Raw genomic sequence first — 21,611 nt, forward strand, 5'->3', positions numbered from 1 at the left:
TGGGGTGGCCGGGGGCTGGCCTCGCCGCGCTCTCCGGGGGTGGGGGGTGGGCTCGTGGGGGCCCGGTTGCCGGTGGGGCGGGGGAGGTCTTCCCGTCCGGTTGCGGGGAGTCTCTGGGTCCCTCGGGCGGGGCGTCTCGCCTTTCTGCCCGTGTGGGGTGTGGTCTCTCGCTGGCTTGGGGTCTGGCTGTCCCCTGCTTTTCTCGTGCCCTGTCCTCTGCCGGGTGCGTCTGTCTGCGGCCTGCTGCTGGCCCTTGTGGGCGGTACGGTGGGTCGGGCTCTGGGGTTCCTGTCTCTGGCCGGCTTGGCTGCGTGGGGGCGGTGGTCCCTGGTTCCCTGGGCACCACGCCTCCTGTTTGTGGGTTGGGCTCTCGGGGGTGATGGGGCCGTGCTCTGGCTCCCACGCACTCTGGGAGTCGAATGTATTGTACATGCAAATTCACATATGCTCACGTACGTACATAGGTACCTACGCTCCCACATACATACACAAATACAGTACATATTTACCTACCTAATGTTCGTACATCCACACGCACATTCAATATACAAACATACACATACACATACTGTACATATACATTCACTGTACAAACACATATACACATTCTGTACATATACATTCATTGTACAAACACATATACACATTCTGTACATATACAAGTACATATGCATACTTACACTCATGCACATAATCACGTTTCATCAAACATATATTAACGTTGTTGCCCTAGGGTAAACTGGGTGTAACACATGGCACACTGACAAAGCTTAACCTATTGTGACTATAACAATCTACAAGGTTAATGTAGGTTGCTTCTCTTTCTCCCCCTCCATTTTTCTGCATTCTTTCGTATCTCAAGTTATCATTACGCATATGTATTGTTGCATTTAAACAACTGTATTGTTGATAATAAAGGTAAATTATTGGTATTGTTCATTATCAATAGCGCTATTTCTATTGGTATTTGTATTGATCCATTTGTAGTGTAATAATGCTCATTGTCATTTCTGTATTATTTTTTATTTTTCGCTAACTGCTTATTTGCTATTACTTTTACCATCATATTTGTACATGTCATATTTGCTGATGTTGCTCTATTGTTGTTGTTGTTTGCTGTTGTTGTTTTTGTCTCTCTGTCTAATCCCCCTCTTGTCCCCACAATTTCCCCCTCTGTCTTCTTTTTTTTTTCTCTTTCTATCCCCTCCTGCTCCGGCCCGGCTGCACTAAATGATAATATAAATACATTTAATAAAGTCAAATACAAATAAGGCAACAAGAGAAGTATCCTACACTTCTCTTTTGTAAAGTAAATCTGAACAGCCGACATGGGCATCTACATCAACTATATGATTTGCCTGAGAAGCTGGACAGGACACAAAAAAATATATATATATATATACATATACATATATATATATATATATATATATATATATATATATATATATATATATATATACATATATACATATATATATATATATATATATATAAATATATATATATATATATATATATATTAGAAATGTCCGATGATATCGGTCTGCCGATATCATCGGCCGATAAATGCTTTAAAATGTAATATCAGAAATGATCGGTATCGGTTTCAAAAAGTAAAATTAATGACTTTTTAAAACGGCACTGTACGGAGCGGTACACGGACGTAGAGAGAAGTACAGAGCAGTTGCGTCTCCCAGTCAGCAGCCCCTCCCCTCTCCCCTCTCCGCTCTCCCACACACAACACAAGAATTGCAGCACGACTGCAGCATGAGAAGTTTACTCATCAAACCGCCGCGAGCGCAGCATAACAACAACAAGAGTGTGTTGTTGCCGGTGCTGTAGCCGTGGCTAACAAGCGAGCTCGCTCGGTGACTGACTAACGACACCATGTCTATGGTTTGGGATCATTTTAAAGCAGGCGTCTCAAACTCAATTTACCTGGGGGCCACTGGATGCAGAAAAATGCCATTATCGGACATCTCTACTTATAACCATTTCTTGAAATGGTTCACATCCTTTCACGCAGGTTCCAGTCGGGAAGCAGCAGCATCCCGTTTAAGAGACGACAAAAGAGTCGTGTCAAAGGGGGTAGAGTGTGGAATTTTTCTTTTTCACACCCCTCACCACTCATTTGCACACATTCCGGGTTGTGTAGACACATTAGGGAGTGCGTTCCCCCAGATAACGGTATCGAGCGCGGCTAAATGACTCCCCATAAATAATTCAGCGTCTTACTTTAAGGGAGATTAAAGCTGTCAGGTGCCGGAGAAAGTATAACCACCTTGGGCGAGGGAGAGAGAGAGAAAGAGAGACGCCGTTAACCCTTCTATCACCTGAGCACGGGGATGTGGGGGGGCGGGCTGATGTGATTCATGTGGACACCCCACCCACCCCACCTCATTCCAATCCCCCTTTGCCACAAAACAAGTAGAAATGTCAACGAGTGGCAGAGGACAGCCTGGACTCCGCGTCGTGTGTGTGTGTGTGTGTGTGTGTGTGTGTGTGTGTGTGTGTGTGTGTGTGTGTGTGTGTGTGTGTGTGTGTGTGTGTGTTCTTGTATTTCTACCCTTCTTGAGACATCAACAAGGGAAAAGTACCTTCCATATGAGGACCGGTCGAACAAGTTAGGTCCGAAATCACGGTCCCAATACTGGAAAACCTTTGCATCTAATAGAGAGCCAAATACGAGAGTCTGTGAACATTGCTCCAAAGTCAGGATTTTTTTGTTGATTTACTGTGCATACAAAAGTAAACATTGACAGGTGCAAAGGCAACTTGTATTTCTATCCTTCTTGAGACATCAACAAGGGAAAAGTACCTTCCATATGAGGACCGGTCGAACAAGTTAGGTCCGAAATCACGGTCCCAATACTGGAAAACCATTGCATCTAATAGGAAGCCAAATACTAGAGTCTGTGAACATTGCTCTGAGGTCAGGATTTTTTTGTTGTTTTACTGTGCTTAAAAAAGTAAACATTGACAGGTGCAAAGGCAACTTGTATTTCTATCCTTCTTGAGACATCAACAAGGGAAAAGTACCTTCCATATAAGGACCGGTCGAACAAGTTAGGTCCGAAATCACTGTCCCAATACTGGAAAACCATTGCATCTAATAGGAAGCCAAATACTAGAGTCTGTGAACATTGCTCCAAAGTCAGGATTTTTTTGTTGTTTTACTGTGCTTAAAAAAGTAAACATTGACAAGTGCAAAGGCAACTTGTATTTCTATCCTTCTTGAGACATCAACAAGGGAAAAGTACCTTCCATATGAGGACCGGTCGAACAAGTTAGGTCCAAAATCACTGTCCCAATACTGGAAAACCATTGCATCTAATAGGAAGCCAAATACTAGAGTCTGTGAACATTGCTCCAAAGTCAGGATTTTTTTGTTGTTTTACTGTGCTTAAAAAAGTAAACATTGACAAGTGCAAAGGCAACTTGTATTTCTATCCTTCTTGAGACATCAACAAGGGAAAAGTACCTTCCATATGAGGACCGGTCGAACAAGTTAGGTCCAAAATCACTGTCCCAATACTGGAAAACCATTGCATCTAATAGAGAGCCAAATACTAGGGTCTGTGAACATTGCTCCAAAGTCAGGATTTTGTTGTTGTTTTACTGTGCTTAAAAAAGTGAACATTGACAGGTGCTAAGACAACTTGTATTTCTATCCTTCTTGAGACATCAACAAAGGAAAAGTACCTTCCATATGAGGACCGGTCGAACAAGCTAGGTCCTAAATCACGGTCCCAATACTGGAAAACCATTGCATCTAATAGAGAGCCAAATACTAGAGTCTGTGAACATTGCTCCATAGTCAGGATTTTTTTGTTGATTTACTGTGCATACAAAAGTAAACATTGACAGGTGCAAATGCAACTTGTATTTCTATCCTTCTTGAGACATCAACAAGGTAAAAGTACCTTCCATATGAGGACCGGTCGAACAAGTTAGGTCCGAAATCACGGTCCCAATACTGGAAAACCATTGCATCTAATAGAGAGCCAAATACTAGAGTCCGTGAACATTGCTCCAAAGTCAGGATTTTGTTGTTGTTTTACTGTGCTTAAAAAGGTAAACATTGACAGGTGCAAAGGCAACTTGTATTTCTATCCTTCTTGAGACATCAACAAGGGAAAAGTACCTTCCATATGAGGACCGGTCGGACAAGTTAGGTCCGAAATCACGGTCCCAATACTGGAAAACCATTGCATCTAATAGAGAGCCAAATACTAGGGTCTGTGAACATTGCTCCAAAGTCAGGATTTTTTTGTTGATTTACTGTGCATACAAAAGTAAACATTGACAGGTGCAAATGCAACTTGTATTTCTATCCTTCTTGAGACATCAACAAGGGAAAAGTACCTTCCATATGAGGACCGGTCGAACAAGTTAGGTCCGAAATCACGGTCCCAATACTGGAAAACCATTGCATCTAATAGAGAGCCAAATACTAGAGTCCGTGAACATTGCTCCAAAGTCAGGATTTTGTTGTTGTTTTACTGTGCTTAAAAAGGTAAACATTGACAGGTGCAAAGGGAACTTGTATTTCTATCCTTCTTGAGACATCAACAAGGGAAAAGTACCTTCCATATGAGGACCGGTCGGACAAGTTAGGTCCGAAATCACGGTCCCAATACTGGAAAACCATTGCATCTAATAGAGAGCCAAATACTAGGGTCTGTGAACATTGCTCCAAAGTCAGGATTTTTTTGTTGATTTACTGTGCATGCAAAAGTAAACCTTGACAGATGCAAAGGCAACAATGTATGATAAAACAAGACTGCACCTAAAGAAGGACTTCACTATTCATCCCCGAAAAAAAACGCCAGGTGAACAGCTGATTTTACGACTTCCGGTGCTGACGTAAGACAACCCGCGTCCCACATGTGACCATAGGATGAACAAATACACTTCAGTACTAGGACTATGGCGACCATTAACAGTTAGCTTCTACAGCTGGGTTGCTCAAAGTGCGGCACAGGGGCCATCTGTGGTCCAGGACTCGTTTTTCATCGGCCTTAAGCACATTACAAAAAACAAAAAATAGAGATCTCATTTGGTGGTGAAATTTATCAAAATTAGGGTGGTCCCAAAAAGGAGGGATTTTTCCAATTGACAGTGTGTCGGTTTTAAAAGTGCTCCCCCTCTGGTCAACATATGAAATAACAAGTGTGTGTAAAAATTTGAAATGCTCCCCTTCTGGCCAACATATGAAATAACAAGTGTGTGTAAGAAATTGAAATGTGCCCCCTTTGGCCAAAATTAATTTAAAAAAATAAATAAATATTTATATGGGGACATACTGTTATAACGAAGTAAATAATGAAGATTAAAAACCAATTACAAACAAAAAATTTGAAAAAAAACAACAACTTAACAACAAAAACTTAACTTTTTTATATTCGCATAGTATGTATCTATCTAGAAAAGGTGGTCCTGAAGAGGTAGACATTTTTCGGAAGTCTCAAGAAGGTAAACCATACAAGAATGCATGTGTGTGTGTGTGTGTGTGTGTGTGTGTGTGTGTGTGTGTGTCTCTTCTTTTATTTGTATCCTTAATGAGACATCAACAATGAAAAGTACCTTCCATATGAGGACCGGTCGAACAAGTTAGGTCCGAAATCACGGTCCCAATACTGGAAAACCATTGCATCTAATAGAGAGCCAAATACTAAGGTCTGTGAACATTGCTCCAAAGTCAGGATTTTTTTGTTGATTTACTGTGCATACAAAAGTAAACCTTGACAGGTGCAAAGGCAACAATTTATGATAAAACAAGACTGCACCTAAAGAAAGACTTCACTATTTATCCCGGAAAAAAAAACGCCAGGTGAACAGCTGATTTTACGACTTCAGGTGCTGACGTAAGACAACCCGCGTCCCACATGTGACCATAGGATGAACAAATACACTACGGTACTAAGACTATGGTGGCCATTAACAGTTAGCTTCTACAGCTGGGTTGCCCAAAGTGCGGCACAGGGTCCATCTGTGGTCCGTGACTCGTTTGTCATCGGCCTTAAGCACGTTACAAAAAAACAAAAATTGAGATCTCATTTGCACCCCTGGTGGTGAAATCTATCAAAATTAGTGTGGTCCCAAAAAGGAGTGATATTTCAAATTGACGGTGTGTCAACATATGAAATAACAAGCGTGTTTAACATTTTGAAGTGCTCCCCTTCTGGCCAACATATGTAATAACAAGTGTGTGTAAGAAATTGAAATGTGCCCCCTTTGGCCAAAATTAATACAAATAATTAAATAAATATGTATATCGGGACAAACTGTAATAACGAAGTAAATAATGAAGATTAAAAACCAATTACAAGCAAAAAATTCGAAAAAAATAACCAAAAACTTACCTTTTTTATATTTGCACCCCTGGTGGTGAAATCTATCAAAATTAGGGTGGTCCCAAAAAGGAGTGATTTTTCAAATTGACTGTGTGTCGGTTTTAAAAGTGTTCCCCCTCTGGTCAACATATGAAATAACAAGTGTGTGTTAAAATTTGAAGTGCTCACCTTCTGGCCAACATATGAAATAACAAGTGTGTGTAAGAAATTGAAATGTGCCCCCTTTGGCCAAAATTAATAAAAAAATAATTAAATAGATATGTATATCGGGACATACTTGTAACAACGAAGTAAATAATGAAGATTAAAAACCAAATACAAACAAGAAATTTGAAAAAAAATAAATAAATAAGAACTTACCTTTTTTATATTTGCATAGTATGTATATATCATTAATGTTGTAAATACAAATGTTTATATATCTACAAAGGGTGGTCCTAAAGACATTTTTCGGAGGTCTCAAGAAGGTAAACCATACAAGAGAGTGTGTGTGTGTGTGCGTGTGTGTGTGCGTGTGTGTGTGTGTGTGTGTGTGTGTGTGTGTGTGTGTGTGTGTGTGTGTGTGTGTGTGTGTGTGTGTGTGTGTGTGTGTGTGTGTAACATAATTCTCACAATGTGTCGACTTTTTTCTTATAAATTTAGAATAGAATAGAATAGAAAGTACTTTATTGATCCCTGGGGGAAATTCAGCACCAGGGATCAACAATGTGTCGACTTTTTTCTTATAAAATTGGGAACAACTTCTCATATTCTTTCTGTTTCTGTAATATTGCAATATTTTCTCGTCAAATTATTACTTTTTAATGCAAAATGGTGACATTTGTCATATATAAAATTCTGACTTTCATCATAATATTGCCTTTTTTTTTGTTGTTCTGGTAAAATAGTGACATTTTTTCAGTAAAATTCCGATTCTTATTATAATATTGCCAACATTTTTAAGTGTTCTTATACAATTATGACTTTTGTCGAGTAAAATCACGACTCTTTTCATGAAATTGCCCAAATGTTAAGCTTTTCTTGTAAAATTGCGACTGTTATTGAGTGAAATTCCAACTTATATTGCACAAATGTTCAGTTTTTCTTGTAAAATGTTGACTTGCGTTTAGTAAAATGACGACTTTTATTATATCACTGCCACAATTCCAAGTTTTTCTTGTGAAATTGTGACCTTTTTCCTGTAAAATTCCAAGTCAAGACAAGAATGAGTGTGTGTGTGTGTGTGTGTGTGTGTGTGTGTGTGTGTGTGTGTGTGTGTGTGTGTGTGTGTGTGTGTGTGTGTGTGTGTGTGACATAATTCCCACAATGTGTCGACTTTATTTACTTTATTGATCCCTGGGGGAAATTCAGCACCAGGGATCAACAATGTGTCAACTTTTTTCTTATAAAATTGGGAACAACTTCTCATATTCTTTCTGTTTCTGTAATATTGCTATATTTTCTCGTCAAATCATTACTTTTTAATGCAAAATGGTGACATTTGTCATAAATAAAATTCTGACTTTCATCATAATATTGCCTTTTTTTTTTGTTGTTCTGGTAAAATAGTGACATTTTTTGAGTAAAATTCCGATTATTATTATAATATTGCAAACATTTTTAAGTGTTCTTATACAATTATGACTTTTGTCGAGTAAAATCACGACTCTTTTCATAAAATTGCCCAAATGTTAAGCTTTTCTTGTAAAATTGCGACTGTTATTGAGTAAAATTCCAACTTTTATTGCACAAATGTTTTGTGTTGAGTAAAATGACGACTTTTATTATATCACTGCCACAATTCCAAGTTTTTCTTGTGAAATTGTGACCTTTTTCTTGTAAAATTCCAAGTCATTTTTCACAAGCTTTTTTACATTTGCATAGTATGTATATACAAACCCCGTTTCCATATGAGTTGGGAAATTGTGTTAGATGTAAATATAAACGGAATACAATGATTTGCAAATCATTTTCAACCCATATTCAGTTGAATATGCTACAAAGACAACATATTTGATGTTCAAACTGATAAACTTTTTTTTTTTTTTGCAAATAATCATTAACTTTAGAATTTGATGCCAGCAACACGTGACAAAGAAGTTGGTAAAGGTGGCAAAAAAGACTGAGAAAGTTGAGGAATGCTCATCAACCACTTATTTGGAACATCCCACAGGTGTGCAGGCTAATTGGGAACAGGTGGGTGCCATGATTGGGTATAAAAACAGCTTCCCAAAAAATGCTCAGTCTTTCTCACACACACACGCACGCACGCACGCACGCACGCACGCACGCACGCACGCACGCACGCACGCACGCACGCACGCACGCACGCACGCACGCACGCACGCACGCACGCACGCACGCACGCACGCACGCACGCACGCACGCACGCACGCACGCACGCACGCACGCACGCACACACACACACACACACACACACACACACACACACACACACACACACACACACACACACACACACACACACACACACACGCACACACTCTTGTATGGTTTACCTTCTTGAGACCTCCGAAAAATGTCTTTAGGACCACCCTTTGTTGTCCACAACTGCGTGAGTAAATAGTCAAACAGTTTAAGAACAACGTTTCTCAAAGTGCAATTGCAAGAAATTTAGGGATTTCAACATCTACGGTCCATAATATCATCAAAAGGTTCAAAGAATCTGGAGAAATCACTCCACGTAAGCAGCATGGCCGGAAACCAACATTGAATGACCGTGCCCTTCGATCCCTCAGACGGTACTGTATCAAAAACCTACATCAATCTCTAAAGGATATCACCACATGGGCTCAGGAACACTTCAGAAAACCACTGTCACTGAATACAGTTTGTCGCTACATCTGTAAGTGCAAGTTAAAGCTCTACTACGCAAAGTGAAAGCCATTTATCAACAACACCCAGAAACGCCGCCGGCTTCTCTGGGCCCGAGATCATCTAAGATGGACTCATGCAAAGTGGAAAAGTGTTCTGTGGTCTGACGAGTCCACATTTCAAATTGTTTTTGGAAATATTCGACATCGTGTCATCCGGACCAAAGGGGAAGCGAACCATCCAGACTGTTATCGACGCAAAGTTCAAAAGCCAGCGTCTGTGATGTTATGGGGGTGCATTAGTGCCCAAGACATGGGTAACTTACACATCTGTGAAGGCACCATTAATGCTGAAAGGTACATTCAGGTTTTGGAACAACATATGCTGCCATCTAAGCGCCGTCTTTTTCATGGACGCCCCTGCTTATTTCAGGAAGACAATGCCAAGCCACATTCAGCACGTGTTACAACAGCGTGGTTTCGTAAAAAAAAGAGTGCAGGTACTTTCCTGGTCCGCCTGCAGTCCAGTCCTGTCTCCCATCGAAAATATGTGGCGCATTATGAAGCGTAAAATACGACAGCGGAGACCCCGGACTGTTGAACGACTGAAGCTCTACATAAAACAAAAATGGGAAAGAATTCCACTTTCAAAGCTTCAACAATTAGTTTCCTCAGTTTCCAATCGTTTATTGAGTGTTGTTAAAAGAAAAGGTGATGTAACACAGTGGTGAACATGCCCTTTCCCATTTACTTTTGCACGTGTTGCAGCCATGAAATTCTAAGTTAATTATTATTTGCAAAAAAAAATAATAAAGTTTATGAGTTTGAACATCAAATATCTTGTCTTTGTAGTGCATTCAATTGAATATGGGTTGAAAAGGATTTGCGAATCATTGTATTCCGTTTATATTTACATCTAACACAATTTCCCAACTCATATGGAAACGGGGTTTGTATTATTCATGTTGTAAATACAAATCTTTATATACCTAGAAAGGGTGGTCCTAAAGAGGTAGGCATTTTTCGGAGGTCTCAAAAAGGTAACAAATACAAGAGAGTGTGTGTGTGTGTGTGTGTGGGTGTGTGTGTGTGTGTGTGTGTGTGTGTGTGTGTGTGTGGCCCGCTTTAGCCCGGGGGGATCAAACCGCCGAGACGTGATGCAAAGAGATGGAGGAAATGGGCGGGACAAGTAGGACAGAGGAAGACGTCAGGGTGACAAGATAACAAAGAAGGCTAACATTCAGCCAGTGTGTGCCTCAGGGGACACATTGTTGTTGTTGTTGTTGTGCGCTTTCTTTCTTTGTGTATTTACTGCTCGCATTTAGTCATTAATCATAATCATACACTCACAGCACACACCTGGTGTGACTTACGGCAACGTTCTAAACCACTCCATCAGAAAAAATTATTATTTAGCACGTTTTTAGCATTGTGTGTCAAACAATGGGATGTTTGTAATATTATTTTCATGCAGCTATATAAAATATACAGAATATTAGAAAACAGATACCAGGACTGTGGAGAATGATAGGTAAGTATGGCGCTCCTGCCAACTCTCCCTGTCCATTGTTTTCCATGTTTTCCCAGACAAGGGAAGGGCATTATTGTGGCCAACAAATATAGCAACAAGTGGTCAGGAAAAAATGTGCCCTTTTTTTGTAACATTTCCAAAAAACTTGCTGATGTCCGATTTATGTTTTTTTCAGAAGTGAGAAGAATTGTTGTATAATAAAAAATAGATCAGTTATTCAATTATGTTAAAATGTTCCTTTTTTGTTTTTTGAACAAAATAGGTTGTATTATTTCTAGGATAAGGTTGATATCCATCAATAATACAGATTATTTGTATTTATTTTTTGTCAATAAAGGTGGAATCTTTCAAATTTAGTCCTTTTTTGGAGTGTCCTGAGTCTCAAAAGAACAGTTTTGTTGACACTTTTTTCAAGAAAAAGAGTTGGACTCTTACCAGAATATAGTCATATTTTTTTAATAAAGTCGCAATATTTTTTTATTTATCCTTAGCACATAGTATTTATTTTTATTTTTTTAGACTAGTCTTACAAGAAGAGTCTTTTTTAAAACAAAAAGATGTATTTATTTTTTAGAAAAAAAGACGAAAAAAGTCGTATTTATACAATAATATAGTTGTGGTATTATTATTATTATTATTATTATTCAAGGAGGAATCTTTCGAATCTAGTATCTGTAATATTTTTTGGGGAAAAATGTCTGAGTTTCACCATAACAATATTTTTTAACACAAGGAGTGTATTTTCTTTTTTCTTTTTTTTGGAAAAAGGTTGCAATCTTACAAGTATATAGTCTTTTTTTTTTAATAAGTCGCAATATTTTTTTTATTTATCCTTAGCACGTAATATTTATTTTTATTTTTTTTAGAAAATGTCTGAGTCTTACAAGAAGAGTCTTTTTTAAAACAAAAAGATGAATTTATTTTTTAGAAAAAAAGACGAAAAAAGTCGTATTTATACAAGAATATAGTTGTGGTATAATTATTATTATTCAAGGAGGAATCTTTCGAATATAGTATCTGTACTATTTTTGGGGGGAAAATGTCTGAGATTCACCATAACAGTATTTTTAACACAAGGGGTGTATTTTCATTTTTATTTTTTTTTAGAAAAAGGTTGCAATCTTACAAGAATATAGTCTTTTTTTTTTAATAAAGTCGCAATATTTTTTTATGTATCCTTAGCACGAAGTATTTATTTTATTTTTTTTTAGAAAATGTCTGAGTCTTACAAGAAGAGTCTTTTTTAAAACAAAAAGATGCATTTATTTTTTAGAAAAAAAGACGAAAAAAGTCGTATTCTTACAAGAAAATAGTTGTGGTATGATTATTATTATTCAAGGAGGAATCTTTCGAATCTAGTATCTGTAATCTCTTTGGGGGAAAGGGTCTGAGTTTCACCATAACAGTATTTTTTAACACAAGGGGTGTATTTTCTTTTCTTTTTTTTTTTTTTTTAGAAATTTTGCAATCTTACAAGTATATATTCTTTTTTTTTTTTAATAAAGTAGCAATATTTTTTTATGTATCCATAGCATGTAGTATTTTTTTTAATTTTTTTTAGAAAATGTCTGAGTCTTACAAGAAGAGTCTTTTTTAAAACAAAAAAATGCATTTATTTTTTAGAAAAAAAGACGAAAAAAGTCGTATTTATACAAGAATATAGTTGTGGTATAATTATTATTATTCAAGGAGGAATCTTTCGAATATAGTATCTGTAATATTTTTTGGGGAAAAATGTCTGAGTTTCACCATAACAGTACTTTTTAACACAAGGGGTGTATTTTTATTTTATTTTTTTAGAAAAAGGTTGCAATCTTACAAGAATATAGTCTTTTTTTTTTAATAAAGTCACAATATTTTTTTATGTATCCTTAGCACGTAGTATTTATTCTTATTTTTTTTTAGAAAATGTCTGAGTCTTACAAGAAGAGTCTTTTTTAAAACAAAAAGATGCATTTATTTTTTAGAAAAAAAGACGAAAAAAGTCGTATTCTTACAAGAAAATAGTTGTGGTATGATTATTATTATTCAAGGAGGAATCTTTCAAATCTAGTATCTGTAATATTTTTTGGGGGAAAATGTCTGAGTTTCACCAAAACAATATTTTTTAACACAAGGGGTGTATTTTCTTTTTTTTTTTTTGGAAAAAGGTTGCAATCTTACAAGTACCGGTATATAGCCTTTTCTTTTTTTTAATAAAGTCGCAATATTTTTTGTATTTATCCTTAGCATGTAGTATTTATTTTTATTTTTATTTTTTTTAGAAAATGTCTGAGTCTTACAAGAAGAGTATTTTTTTAAACAAAAAGATACATTTATTTGTTATAAAAAAGACAAAAAAAAGTCGCATTCATACAATAATATAGTTGTGGTATTATTATTATTATTCAATGAGTAGTCTTTCGAATCTAGTATCTGTAATATGTTTTGGGGAAAAATGTCTGAGTTTCACCATAACAGTATTTTTAACACAAGGGGTGTATTTTCATTTTTATTTTTTTTTAGAAAAAGGTTGCAATCTTACAAGAATATAGTCTTTTTTTTTAAATAAAGTCGCAATATTTTTTTATGTATCCTTAGCACGAAGTATTTATTTTTTTATTTTTTTTAGAAAATGTCTGAGTCTTACAAGAAGAGTCTTTTTTAAAACAAAAAGATGCATTTATTTTTTAGAAAAAAAGACGAAAAAAGTCGTATTCTTACAAGAAAATAGTTGTGGTATGATTATTATTATTCAAGGAGGAATCTTTCGAATCTAGTATCTGTAATATTTTTGGGGGAAAGGGTCTGAGTTTCACCATAACAGTATTTTTTAACACAAGGGGTGTATTTTCTTTTTTTTTTTTTTTTTTAGAAAAAGGTTGCAATCTTACAAGTATATATTCTTTTTTTTTTTTAATAAAGTAGCAATATTTTTTTATGTATCGATAGCACGTAGTATTCTTTTAAATTTTTTTTTTAGAAAATGTCTGAGTCTTACAAGAGTCTTTTTTAAAACAAAAAGATGAATTTATTTTTTAGAAAAAAAGACGAAAAAAGTTGTTTTTATACAAGAATATAGTTGAGGTATAATTATTATTATTCAAGGAGGAATCTTTCGAATATAGTATCTGTAATATTTTTGGGGGGAAAATGTCTGAGTTTCACCATAACAGTACTTTTTAACACAAGGGGTGTATTTTTATTTTATTTTTTTAGAAAAAGGTTGCAATCTTACAAGAATAAAGACATATTTTTAAATTAAAGGTGGAATATTCCGTATTTATCGTTGGTATGTTGTCATTGTTTTGGGAGAAAATGCTTAAGTCTCACGAGAACAGTCTTTTTAACCCAAAAGGCCGGGTTATTTTCGAGAAAAGTCAGATTCTTACAAGAAAATACAAATAGTCGGGTTTTGGAATCTTTCAAATTTAGTTGTTAAGTTTTTTCTTTTTTAAAGAAAAATGTCCAAGTCTCTCAAGAAAATTATTTTTAACACAATAAGCTGTTTTTTGTTTGTTTCTGTTTTGTTTTTTTCGACAAAAGTCAGAATCTTACGAGAATATAGTCAAATTGTTTTTATTTAAGATGGAATTCATCAAATTTAGTCATTAATATTTAAAAAATAATAATAATTACAAAAAATTCTGTTTCGAGAAAAAAATTGGAAATCTTAATTGAAAACGCATTTTGCCGGATTATTTTCGAGAAAAGTCAGATTCGAAAAAAGTCAGATACGAGAAAAGTCAGATTCTTACAAGAAAATACAAACAGTCGGATTTGGGAATATTTCGAATTTAGTTATGTTTTTTCTTTTTTAAAGAAAAATGTCTAAATCTCTCTAGAACATTATTTTTAACACAATAAGCTGTTTTTTGTTTGTTCTTGTTTTTTCTTTTGAAAAAAGTCGGAATCTTACGAGAATATAGTGAAATTGTTTTAATTTAAGATGGAATTTATCAAATTTAGTCATTAATATTGAAAAAAAAAAAATTACAAAAAAATTCTGTTTCGAGAAAAAAATTGGAAATCTTAATTGAAAACACATTTTGCCGGATTATTTTCGAAAAAAGTCAGATTCGAGAAAAAGATTCTTACAAGAAAATACAAACAGAATTTAGTTATGTTTTTTCTTTTTTAAAGAAAAATGTCTAAGTCTCTCAAGAACATTATTTTTAACACAATAAGCTGTTTTTTGTTTGTTCTTGTTTTTGTTTTTGTTTTAGAAAAAAGTCGGTATCTTATGAGAATATGGTCACATTTTTTTATTTTATTTAAAATGGAATTTATCAAATTTAGGCATTAATATTTAGAGTTTGAGTTTGAGTTTGAGTTTATTTCGAACATGCAAGTATACAACATGATACATCACAATCTCCAGTTTCTCTTTTCAACATGTTCGAAAAGGAGTAGGAAGAAGCAAAGCTTATTTAATCCTACCCCTTTTCTTTTACATGACAGTTGCTAAAACTTTTGTTCACTTCCTGTTCTCAATTTATTCACAATATACTCCATAAGTAATCACACTAAAATAAGTAAATAAATAATAATTGGTGAAGTAAGTTACATTTCATATGTTGAGATAAGTAAGATTATTTTGTGAGTGAAAGAATGAAAGAATGGATGAGTTAAATAAATTCAGAATGTTTATCATGGTTCTTCTTCTTTGTACTTTGTAAACACTTTAAGTTTGAAGAGTTTCTTGAAGTGGATCATATTAGTACATTGTTTGATTGCTTTGCTTAATCCATTCCATAATTTAATTCCACATACTGATATACTGAAGGTCTTAAGTGTTGTACGTGCATACAAATGTTTTAAATTACATTTCTCTCTAAGATTATATTTCTCCTCTTTTTTTGAGAAGAATTGTTGTATATTCTTGGGTAGCAGGTTATAGTTTGCTTTGCGTATAATTTTAGCTGTTTGCAAATTCACTATGTCGTAGAATTTCAGAATCTTTGATTCAATAAATAAAGGATTTGTGTGTTCTCTATATCCAACATTATGTATTATTCTAACTGATCTTTTTTGTAACACCGTTAATGAATGAAGTGTACTTTTGTAATTATTTCCCCATATTTCTGTACAATAACTCAGATATGGTAACACTAGTGAGCAGTAGAGAATATGAAGTGATTTTTTGTCTAGAACATGTTTTGCTTTATTCATTATTGACGTGTTTCTTGCTACTTTATGTTGTATATTTTTTACGTGAGATTTCCAGTTCAATTTATCATCAATCATTATACCTAGAAATTTGGTTTCATTTACTCTTTCAATTTCTATTCCGTCTATTTGTATTTGTGTTTGACTTTCTCTTCTACTGTTACCAAATAGCATTATTTTAGTTTTACTGAGATTCAACGATAGTCTGTTTTTGTCAAACCATCTTTTTAATTTGTTCATTTCTTCTGTTATTATTTGTAGTATCTTCTGTGTATTCTCTCCTGAACAAAACGCTGTTGTATCATCCGCAAATAATACTAACTTTAAATCTTTTGTAACTTTACAAATGTCATTTATATATAGATTGAATAATTTAGGTCCTAGTATTGATCCCTGAGGTACACCACAGGATATATTTAGCGTTGTAGAGGTGTGTTCGCCTACCTTCACGTATTGTTTCCTGTTCATTAGATAACTTCTTATCCAGTTTAAGACTAACCCTCTGATGCCATATCGTTCTAGTTTTTTGATTAAAATATTGTGATTAATTGTGTCAAATGCTTTAGTTAGATCCATAAAAACTGCTGCCGCACATTTTTTATTATCTATAGCATTGGTAATTTCTTCTGTAATTTCAATTAAAGCCATCGAAGTTGAAACATTAGCTCTGTATCCATATTGATTTTCTTCGAGTATTCTATTTTTATTTATGAAACTCTCTAATCTGTTATTGAACAGTTTTTCAATGATTTTAGAAAATTGTGGAAGTAAGGAAACAGGTCTATAGTTTGTAAATTGATGTTTGTCGCCAGTCTTGTAAATTGGTGCAACTTTAGCTATTTTCATTTTGTTTGGAAATGTACCTGTTTGAAATGATAGGTTACTAATATACATTAATGGTCCTGAAATCTCTTCAATAACCTTTTTTATCGTTTCCATATCAATTTCATTACAATCAGTTGAAGTCTTGGATTTACATTTTTTCACGATTGTAACTATTTCCTCCTGTGTCACATTACTGAGGAACATGGAGTTGGGATTTCGCTCTATGGTATCATTATAGTCCTCAATTGAAACTGGGTCTGGAATCCTTTCTTCCAATTTTGGTCCAATATTTACAAAATAATTATTGAAGCTTTCAACTACTTCCTTTATGTTGTCATTTTTTTTATTTCCGTCTAAGAAGTATTGAGGGTAGTCCCTCTTAGTGCCATTTTTAATAATGCTATTGAGGATGCCCCATGTTGCTCTCATATTAGTTTTGTTCTTGTCCAATAATTCACTGTAATATTCTTTTCTACATAATCGTAGTATGTATGTTAACTTGTTTTTATACTTTTTGTACTTAATTTCTGCCTCTGTAGTTCTTTGTGCTATAAATTTCCTATATAGTGTATTCTTCTTCTTACAAGCATTTTTTAATCCTTTTGTCATCCATGGTTGATTATTCTTTCTCTGCTTATTACTGAGTTGTATCCATGGACAATGTTTGTTATAAAGTATTATGAACTTGTTTAAGAAATGTTCATATGCTTCATCAACCTCATTTTCATTGTACACATTGTCCCAATCTTGCTTTTGTAGCTCAATTTTGAAAGCAATCATCCTCTTCTCTGTGCACAGTCTTCGAAATGTCCTTTTGTCTTCCATATTCTTCTTGTAGTTTCCATCATATATTATAAAAACTGGCAGATGAACACTAACATCGGTTATAAGTAGACCACTTGTAGTGTTATTATCAAAATCATTGGTAAAAATATTATCAATAAGCGTGGCACAGTGTCCTGTAATTCTGCTTGGCTTTGTGATTTTAGGATATAAACTGATGCTGTACATTGTATCAATGAAGTCATCAATAGACTTTTGCTTGTTAGGGTTCAATAAGTCAATATTAAAGTCACCACATAGGAAAATTATTCTTTGCCCATTGTCCATGTAAGTAGCCTTGATCCATTCTTCAAATGTTTCTATACTTGACTTAGGTGATCTATATATACAACTGATGAATATGTTTTTGCTTTTTTCCTGACATATTTCAATTGTTATACATTCTAAAATATTATCTATAGCAAATGACATGTTTTTTACCACTTTGTAGTTCAGGTTCTTCATCACGTACACAGCTACTCCTCCTCCATTTTTGTTGTTTCTGTTGATGTAGTTTAGTTCATATCCATCCAGATCAAAATCTATTCCTTTTTTATCATCAATCCATGTTTCCGTGACAGCAATGACTTTGAAGGGTTCGTTGATGTGTTCCAAAAAGTTCTTAATATTGTTGTAGTTTGCATACAAGCTTCTGCTATTAAAATGAATAATTGACAATTTGTTATCACATTTAATGTTGCTGTTATATTGATCATCTGTATAATAAAAACAATTATTACTGAAGTGGGAGAAAAAATTTGTATCTGGATCTATATCATTTTCCAAATCCTGGTTTTTATGATCTTTGTTGCAGAAATTTTTTAGTTCCATGTTTTCTTGTTCAACAATCTTTGATGTTGTTTCAATAATCTCTGTAAGTGTAGGTGGATGCAATCCTGAATCTAGGTCCTCTTGTTTAGTCGTTCCTTGGAACATAGTAGTGTTGATGCTGAATTTAGGTGCTTGTTTTCTGTCAGAGTTCATTATCATCGTTGTTGTGGAAGCTGTGTAAACTTTAAAAATTGTCCAGGTCCTTGATGTCTTGGACAGCAAGTACTCTTGCTTCTGGACCTCCATTCAGCTTGATGTAGATTTTACAGTTGGCGCTCCAAGTTCCCTGGATTTTTCCCTGCTTTCTCAAGTCGCGTGCTTTCTTGGCAATTCCAGCATTACGTTTTGTGAGATGCTCATTCATGTACACATTTGTTCCCTTCAGCTTCTTTCCCTGTCTCAGCAATGCCATTTTAGATTTTCTGTTTACAAGTTTCACGAGCACGACTGGAGTGGCGTTGTTGTTTCTTCCGTTCAGTGGGATGCATGTTTCGATGGTATTAATGTCAATTTCAATTTCTTTTGATTGCAGAAAGTTGACCACTTGCTGTTCTGCTGAGACCATATCCATTTCATCTGGTTCACCTTCATTATTCACAGCTTTCGCATAGGATCTTGGTTTAATTCGGTGCCCTGTCACGATGATATCATTCATCCGTTTATCCTGATCCATTCCATCTATGATATTCTTCAGCATGTTGTTGTCTTCTTGAAGGATCTTTATTTGTTTGCCCATTTCAGTGGCTTCATTATTTCTGATGGTTTTGTGAGATTGCAGACTTTCTATACATTGCTGCAGACTTTTCACATACTGTCTGTGTTCTTCTTTCATTTCTTTCATTTCTTCTTTCCATCCCTGCTGCAGACTTTTCACATCTTGTCTGTGTTCTTCTTTCATTTCTTTCATTTCTTCTTTCCATCCCTCCATCATGTACTTCCATTCTTCTTTCATTTCTTCTTTAAAATCATGGAGTATTTTTTGTATCCATTCTTGCATCCCATCATGTCCTGTGTCCAGCCTCAAATCTTGTTCAGTCTTTCCTCTACCTTTTTTCATCGCGGCAGTCGATGACGTCAGTGCCTCTTATGTCTTAGCGGCAGTTACTTCTTTAGCAACTTGCGGTACTTTTCACTTGTTTTTTCAACAATTTCGTACCTTGCGCCGTTCAGAGATCAATTTTGGGTGTCAGCCTGTCAACTTATATCACTCTGCGACGTCGGAATCACTTTAAAACAGCTGTAAACTCGCCGTAGCTTTCGGTTGCCAGGCAACCGCTTTGAACTGCGGCAAGGCGCCGTTGGCTTGAGGCTAACGGCTCTTCCAACTCGCCTTATTTCAGCGTTTCTGTGCCTCTCAACTGACCAATATCAGATCGAAGATGCCAGGTGACTCTCCTGTGGCTGTGATCACAAATCAGTGGTCAAAATCTTCAGATTTAACAAAAACTCCGGTAGCAGAATCGGAGCCTTTTTCTTTTGCGTCCTTTCTCATTGACAGGAAGTGACGGCGAAATTTAAGAAAACATTATTAGAAAAAATTCTGTTTCGAGGAAAAAAATTGGGAATCTTATTGAAAACACATTTTGTGTATTTTCTTGTTTGTGTCAAATCTTCATGAATAAAGTGAATATTTTTTTTGTCTTTTTGAAATGTTCTTGTATTATGAAAATAAAGCAAGATTTTTTTTTTTGAGGAAAATCCTATTTTGCGAAGGGGTTGGGGTAAATCTTAAGAGAAAAATAACTTCCATTAAAGGGGACCTATAATACAAAACCAACTTTTCTTACCTGTCGGTACCTGTTGTTGTGTATTTGGGATCCGCATAAGTCCTGAAAATTTGAAATCAAACCAGAGATATTTATAAAACAATCTTGCCTTCCTTCATACTTCATCTAAACAAGCCATTTTGAATTTGCTGTGACTTTTTGCACACCGGAGACATCAGTGGATTATCAATATGTGGTAGAAATTCACGCAAAGTGCTTTTTTTTTTCTATATCCTCTAACTGTATGGAAGACTGGCTCGTACATGCACATGCATCCTCCGCTGTTGCCATTTCTAATACAAAGCAGCGTATATAGCGTTCTAATTCATATCTCTCAATAGACTCCATATGGAAGCGTTAAGAACTACAACAGGGCTGACTGGGAGAAGACGCAGTTAAAGTGGAGGCACGTATATAAGACCGCCCACAAAACGACACATCCTGAAGAGACGGTCAGAAAGCGACTTGAATCGGTCCGTAAAACATCATCTATGCAACATTTTGACCAAAGGACCACCATTACATGTTATGTAGACCAGTGTTTTTCAACCTTTTTTGAGCCAAGGCACATTTTTTTCATTGAAAAAATATCCGGAGGCACACCACCAGCAGAAATCATTAAAAAATGAAACTCCGTAGTCGATATTGACAATAAATAAAGAGTCGTTCTTGCAATTGTTGGGTATGACTTTAACCATAACCAACCATGCATCAATATAGCTCTTGACTCAAAGTAGGACTTATTTTGAGTTTTTTGCTGTCTTCCTGTGGACAGTGTTTTAGTTCTTGTCTTGCACTCCTATTTTGGTGGCTTTTTCTCCTTTTTTTTGGTATTTTCCTGTAGCAGTTTCATGTCTTCCTTTGAGCGATATTCCCCGCACCTGCTTTGTTTTGGTAATCAAGATTATTTAAATTGTGCGGACGCTATCGTTCTTTGTGTGGACATTGTTGATTGTCATTTTCATTTCGGATGTACTTTGTGGAAGCCGTCTCTGCTCCACACGCTGTAAGTCTTTGCTGTCGTCCAGCATTCTGTTTTTTTTTTTACTTTGTAGCCAGTTCAGTTTTAGTTTTGTTCTGCATAGCCTTCCCTAAGCTTCAATGCCTGTTGATTGTCATTTTCATTTCGGATGTACTTTGTGGACGCCGTCTCTGCTCCACACGCTGTAAGTCTTTGCTGTCGTCCAGCATTCTGTTTTTTTTTTTTTTTTACTTTGTAGCCAGTTCAGTTTTAGTTTCGTTCTGCATAGCCTTCCCTAACCTTTAATGCCTTTTTTTTAGCGGCAATCGCCTTTTGTTTATGTTTTGGTTTAAGCATTACCGTATTTTTTGGAGTATAAGTCGCTCCGGAATATAAGTCGCACCGGCCGTAAATGCGTAATAAAGAAGGAAAAAAACATATATAAGTCGCATTTTTGGGGGGAAATTTATTTGATAAAACCCAACATCAAGAATAGACATTTGAAAGGCAATTCAAAGTAAATAAAGAATAGTGAACAACAGGCTGAATAAGTGT

General features: G+C 35.5%; 1 protein-coding gene across 2 annotated transcripts in view; it reads right to left on the minus strand.

The window, feature by feature from the left end:
- Positions 1 to 21,611, minus strand: part of egflam (EGF-like, fibronectin type III and laminin G domains) — a 192,036-nt gene that overhangs the window by 83,031 nt on the left and 87,394 nt on the right. The window contains exon 5 of one of the 2 annotated variants that reach the window (XM_061933514.1): positions 20,117 to 20,158. The exons of the other annotated variant lie outside the window; for it this stretch is intronic. Coding sequence (XP_061789498.1) covers positions 20,117 to 20,158 — 42 coding nt within the window. The remainder of the gene's footprint in view (positions 1 to 20,116; positions 20,159 to 21,611) is intronic. 2 annotated transcript variants of the gene reach the window in all.

The sequence above is a fragment of the Nerophis lumbriciformis genome, linkage group LG03, assembly GCF_033978685.3.
Source record: "Nerophis lumbriciformis linkage group LG03, RoL_Nlum_v2.1, whole genome shotgun sequence".
NCBI lineage: Eukaryota > Metazoa > Chordata > Actinopteri > Syngnathiformes > Syngnathidae > Nerophis > Nerophis lumbriciformis.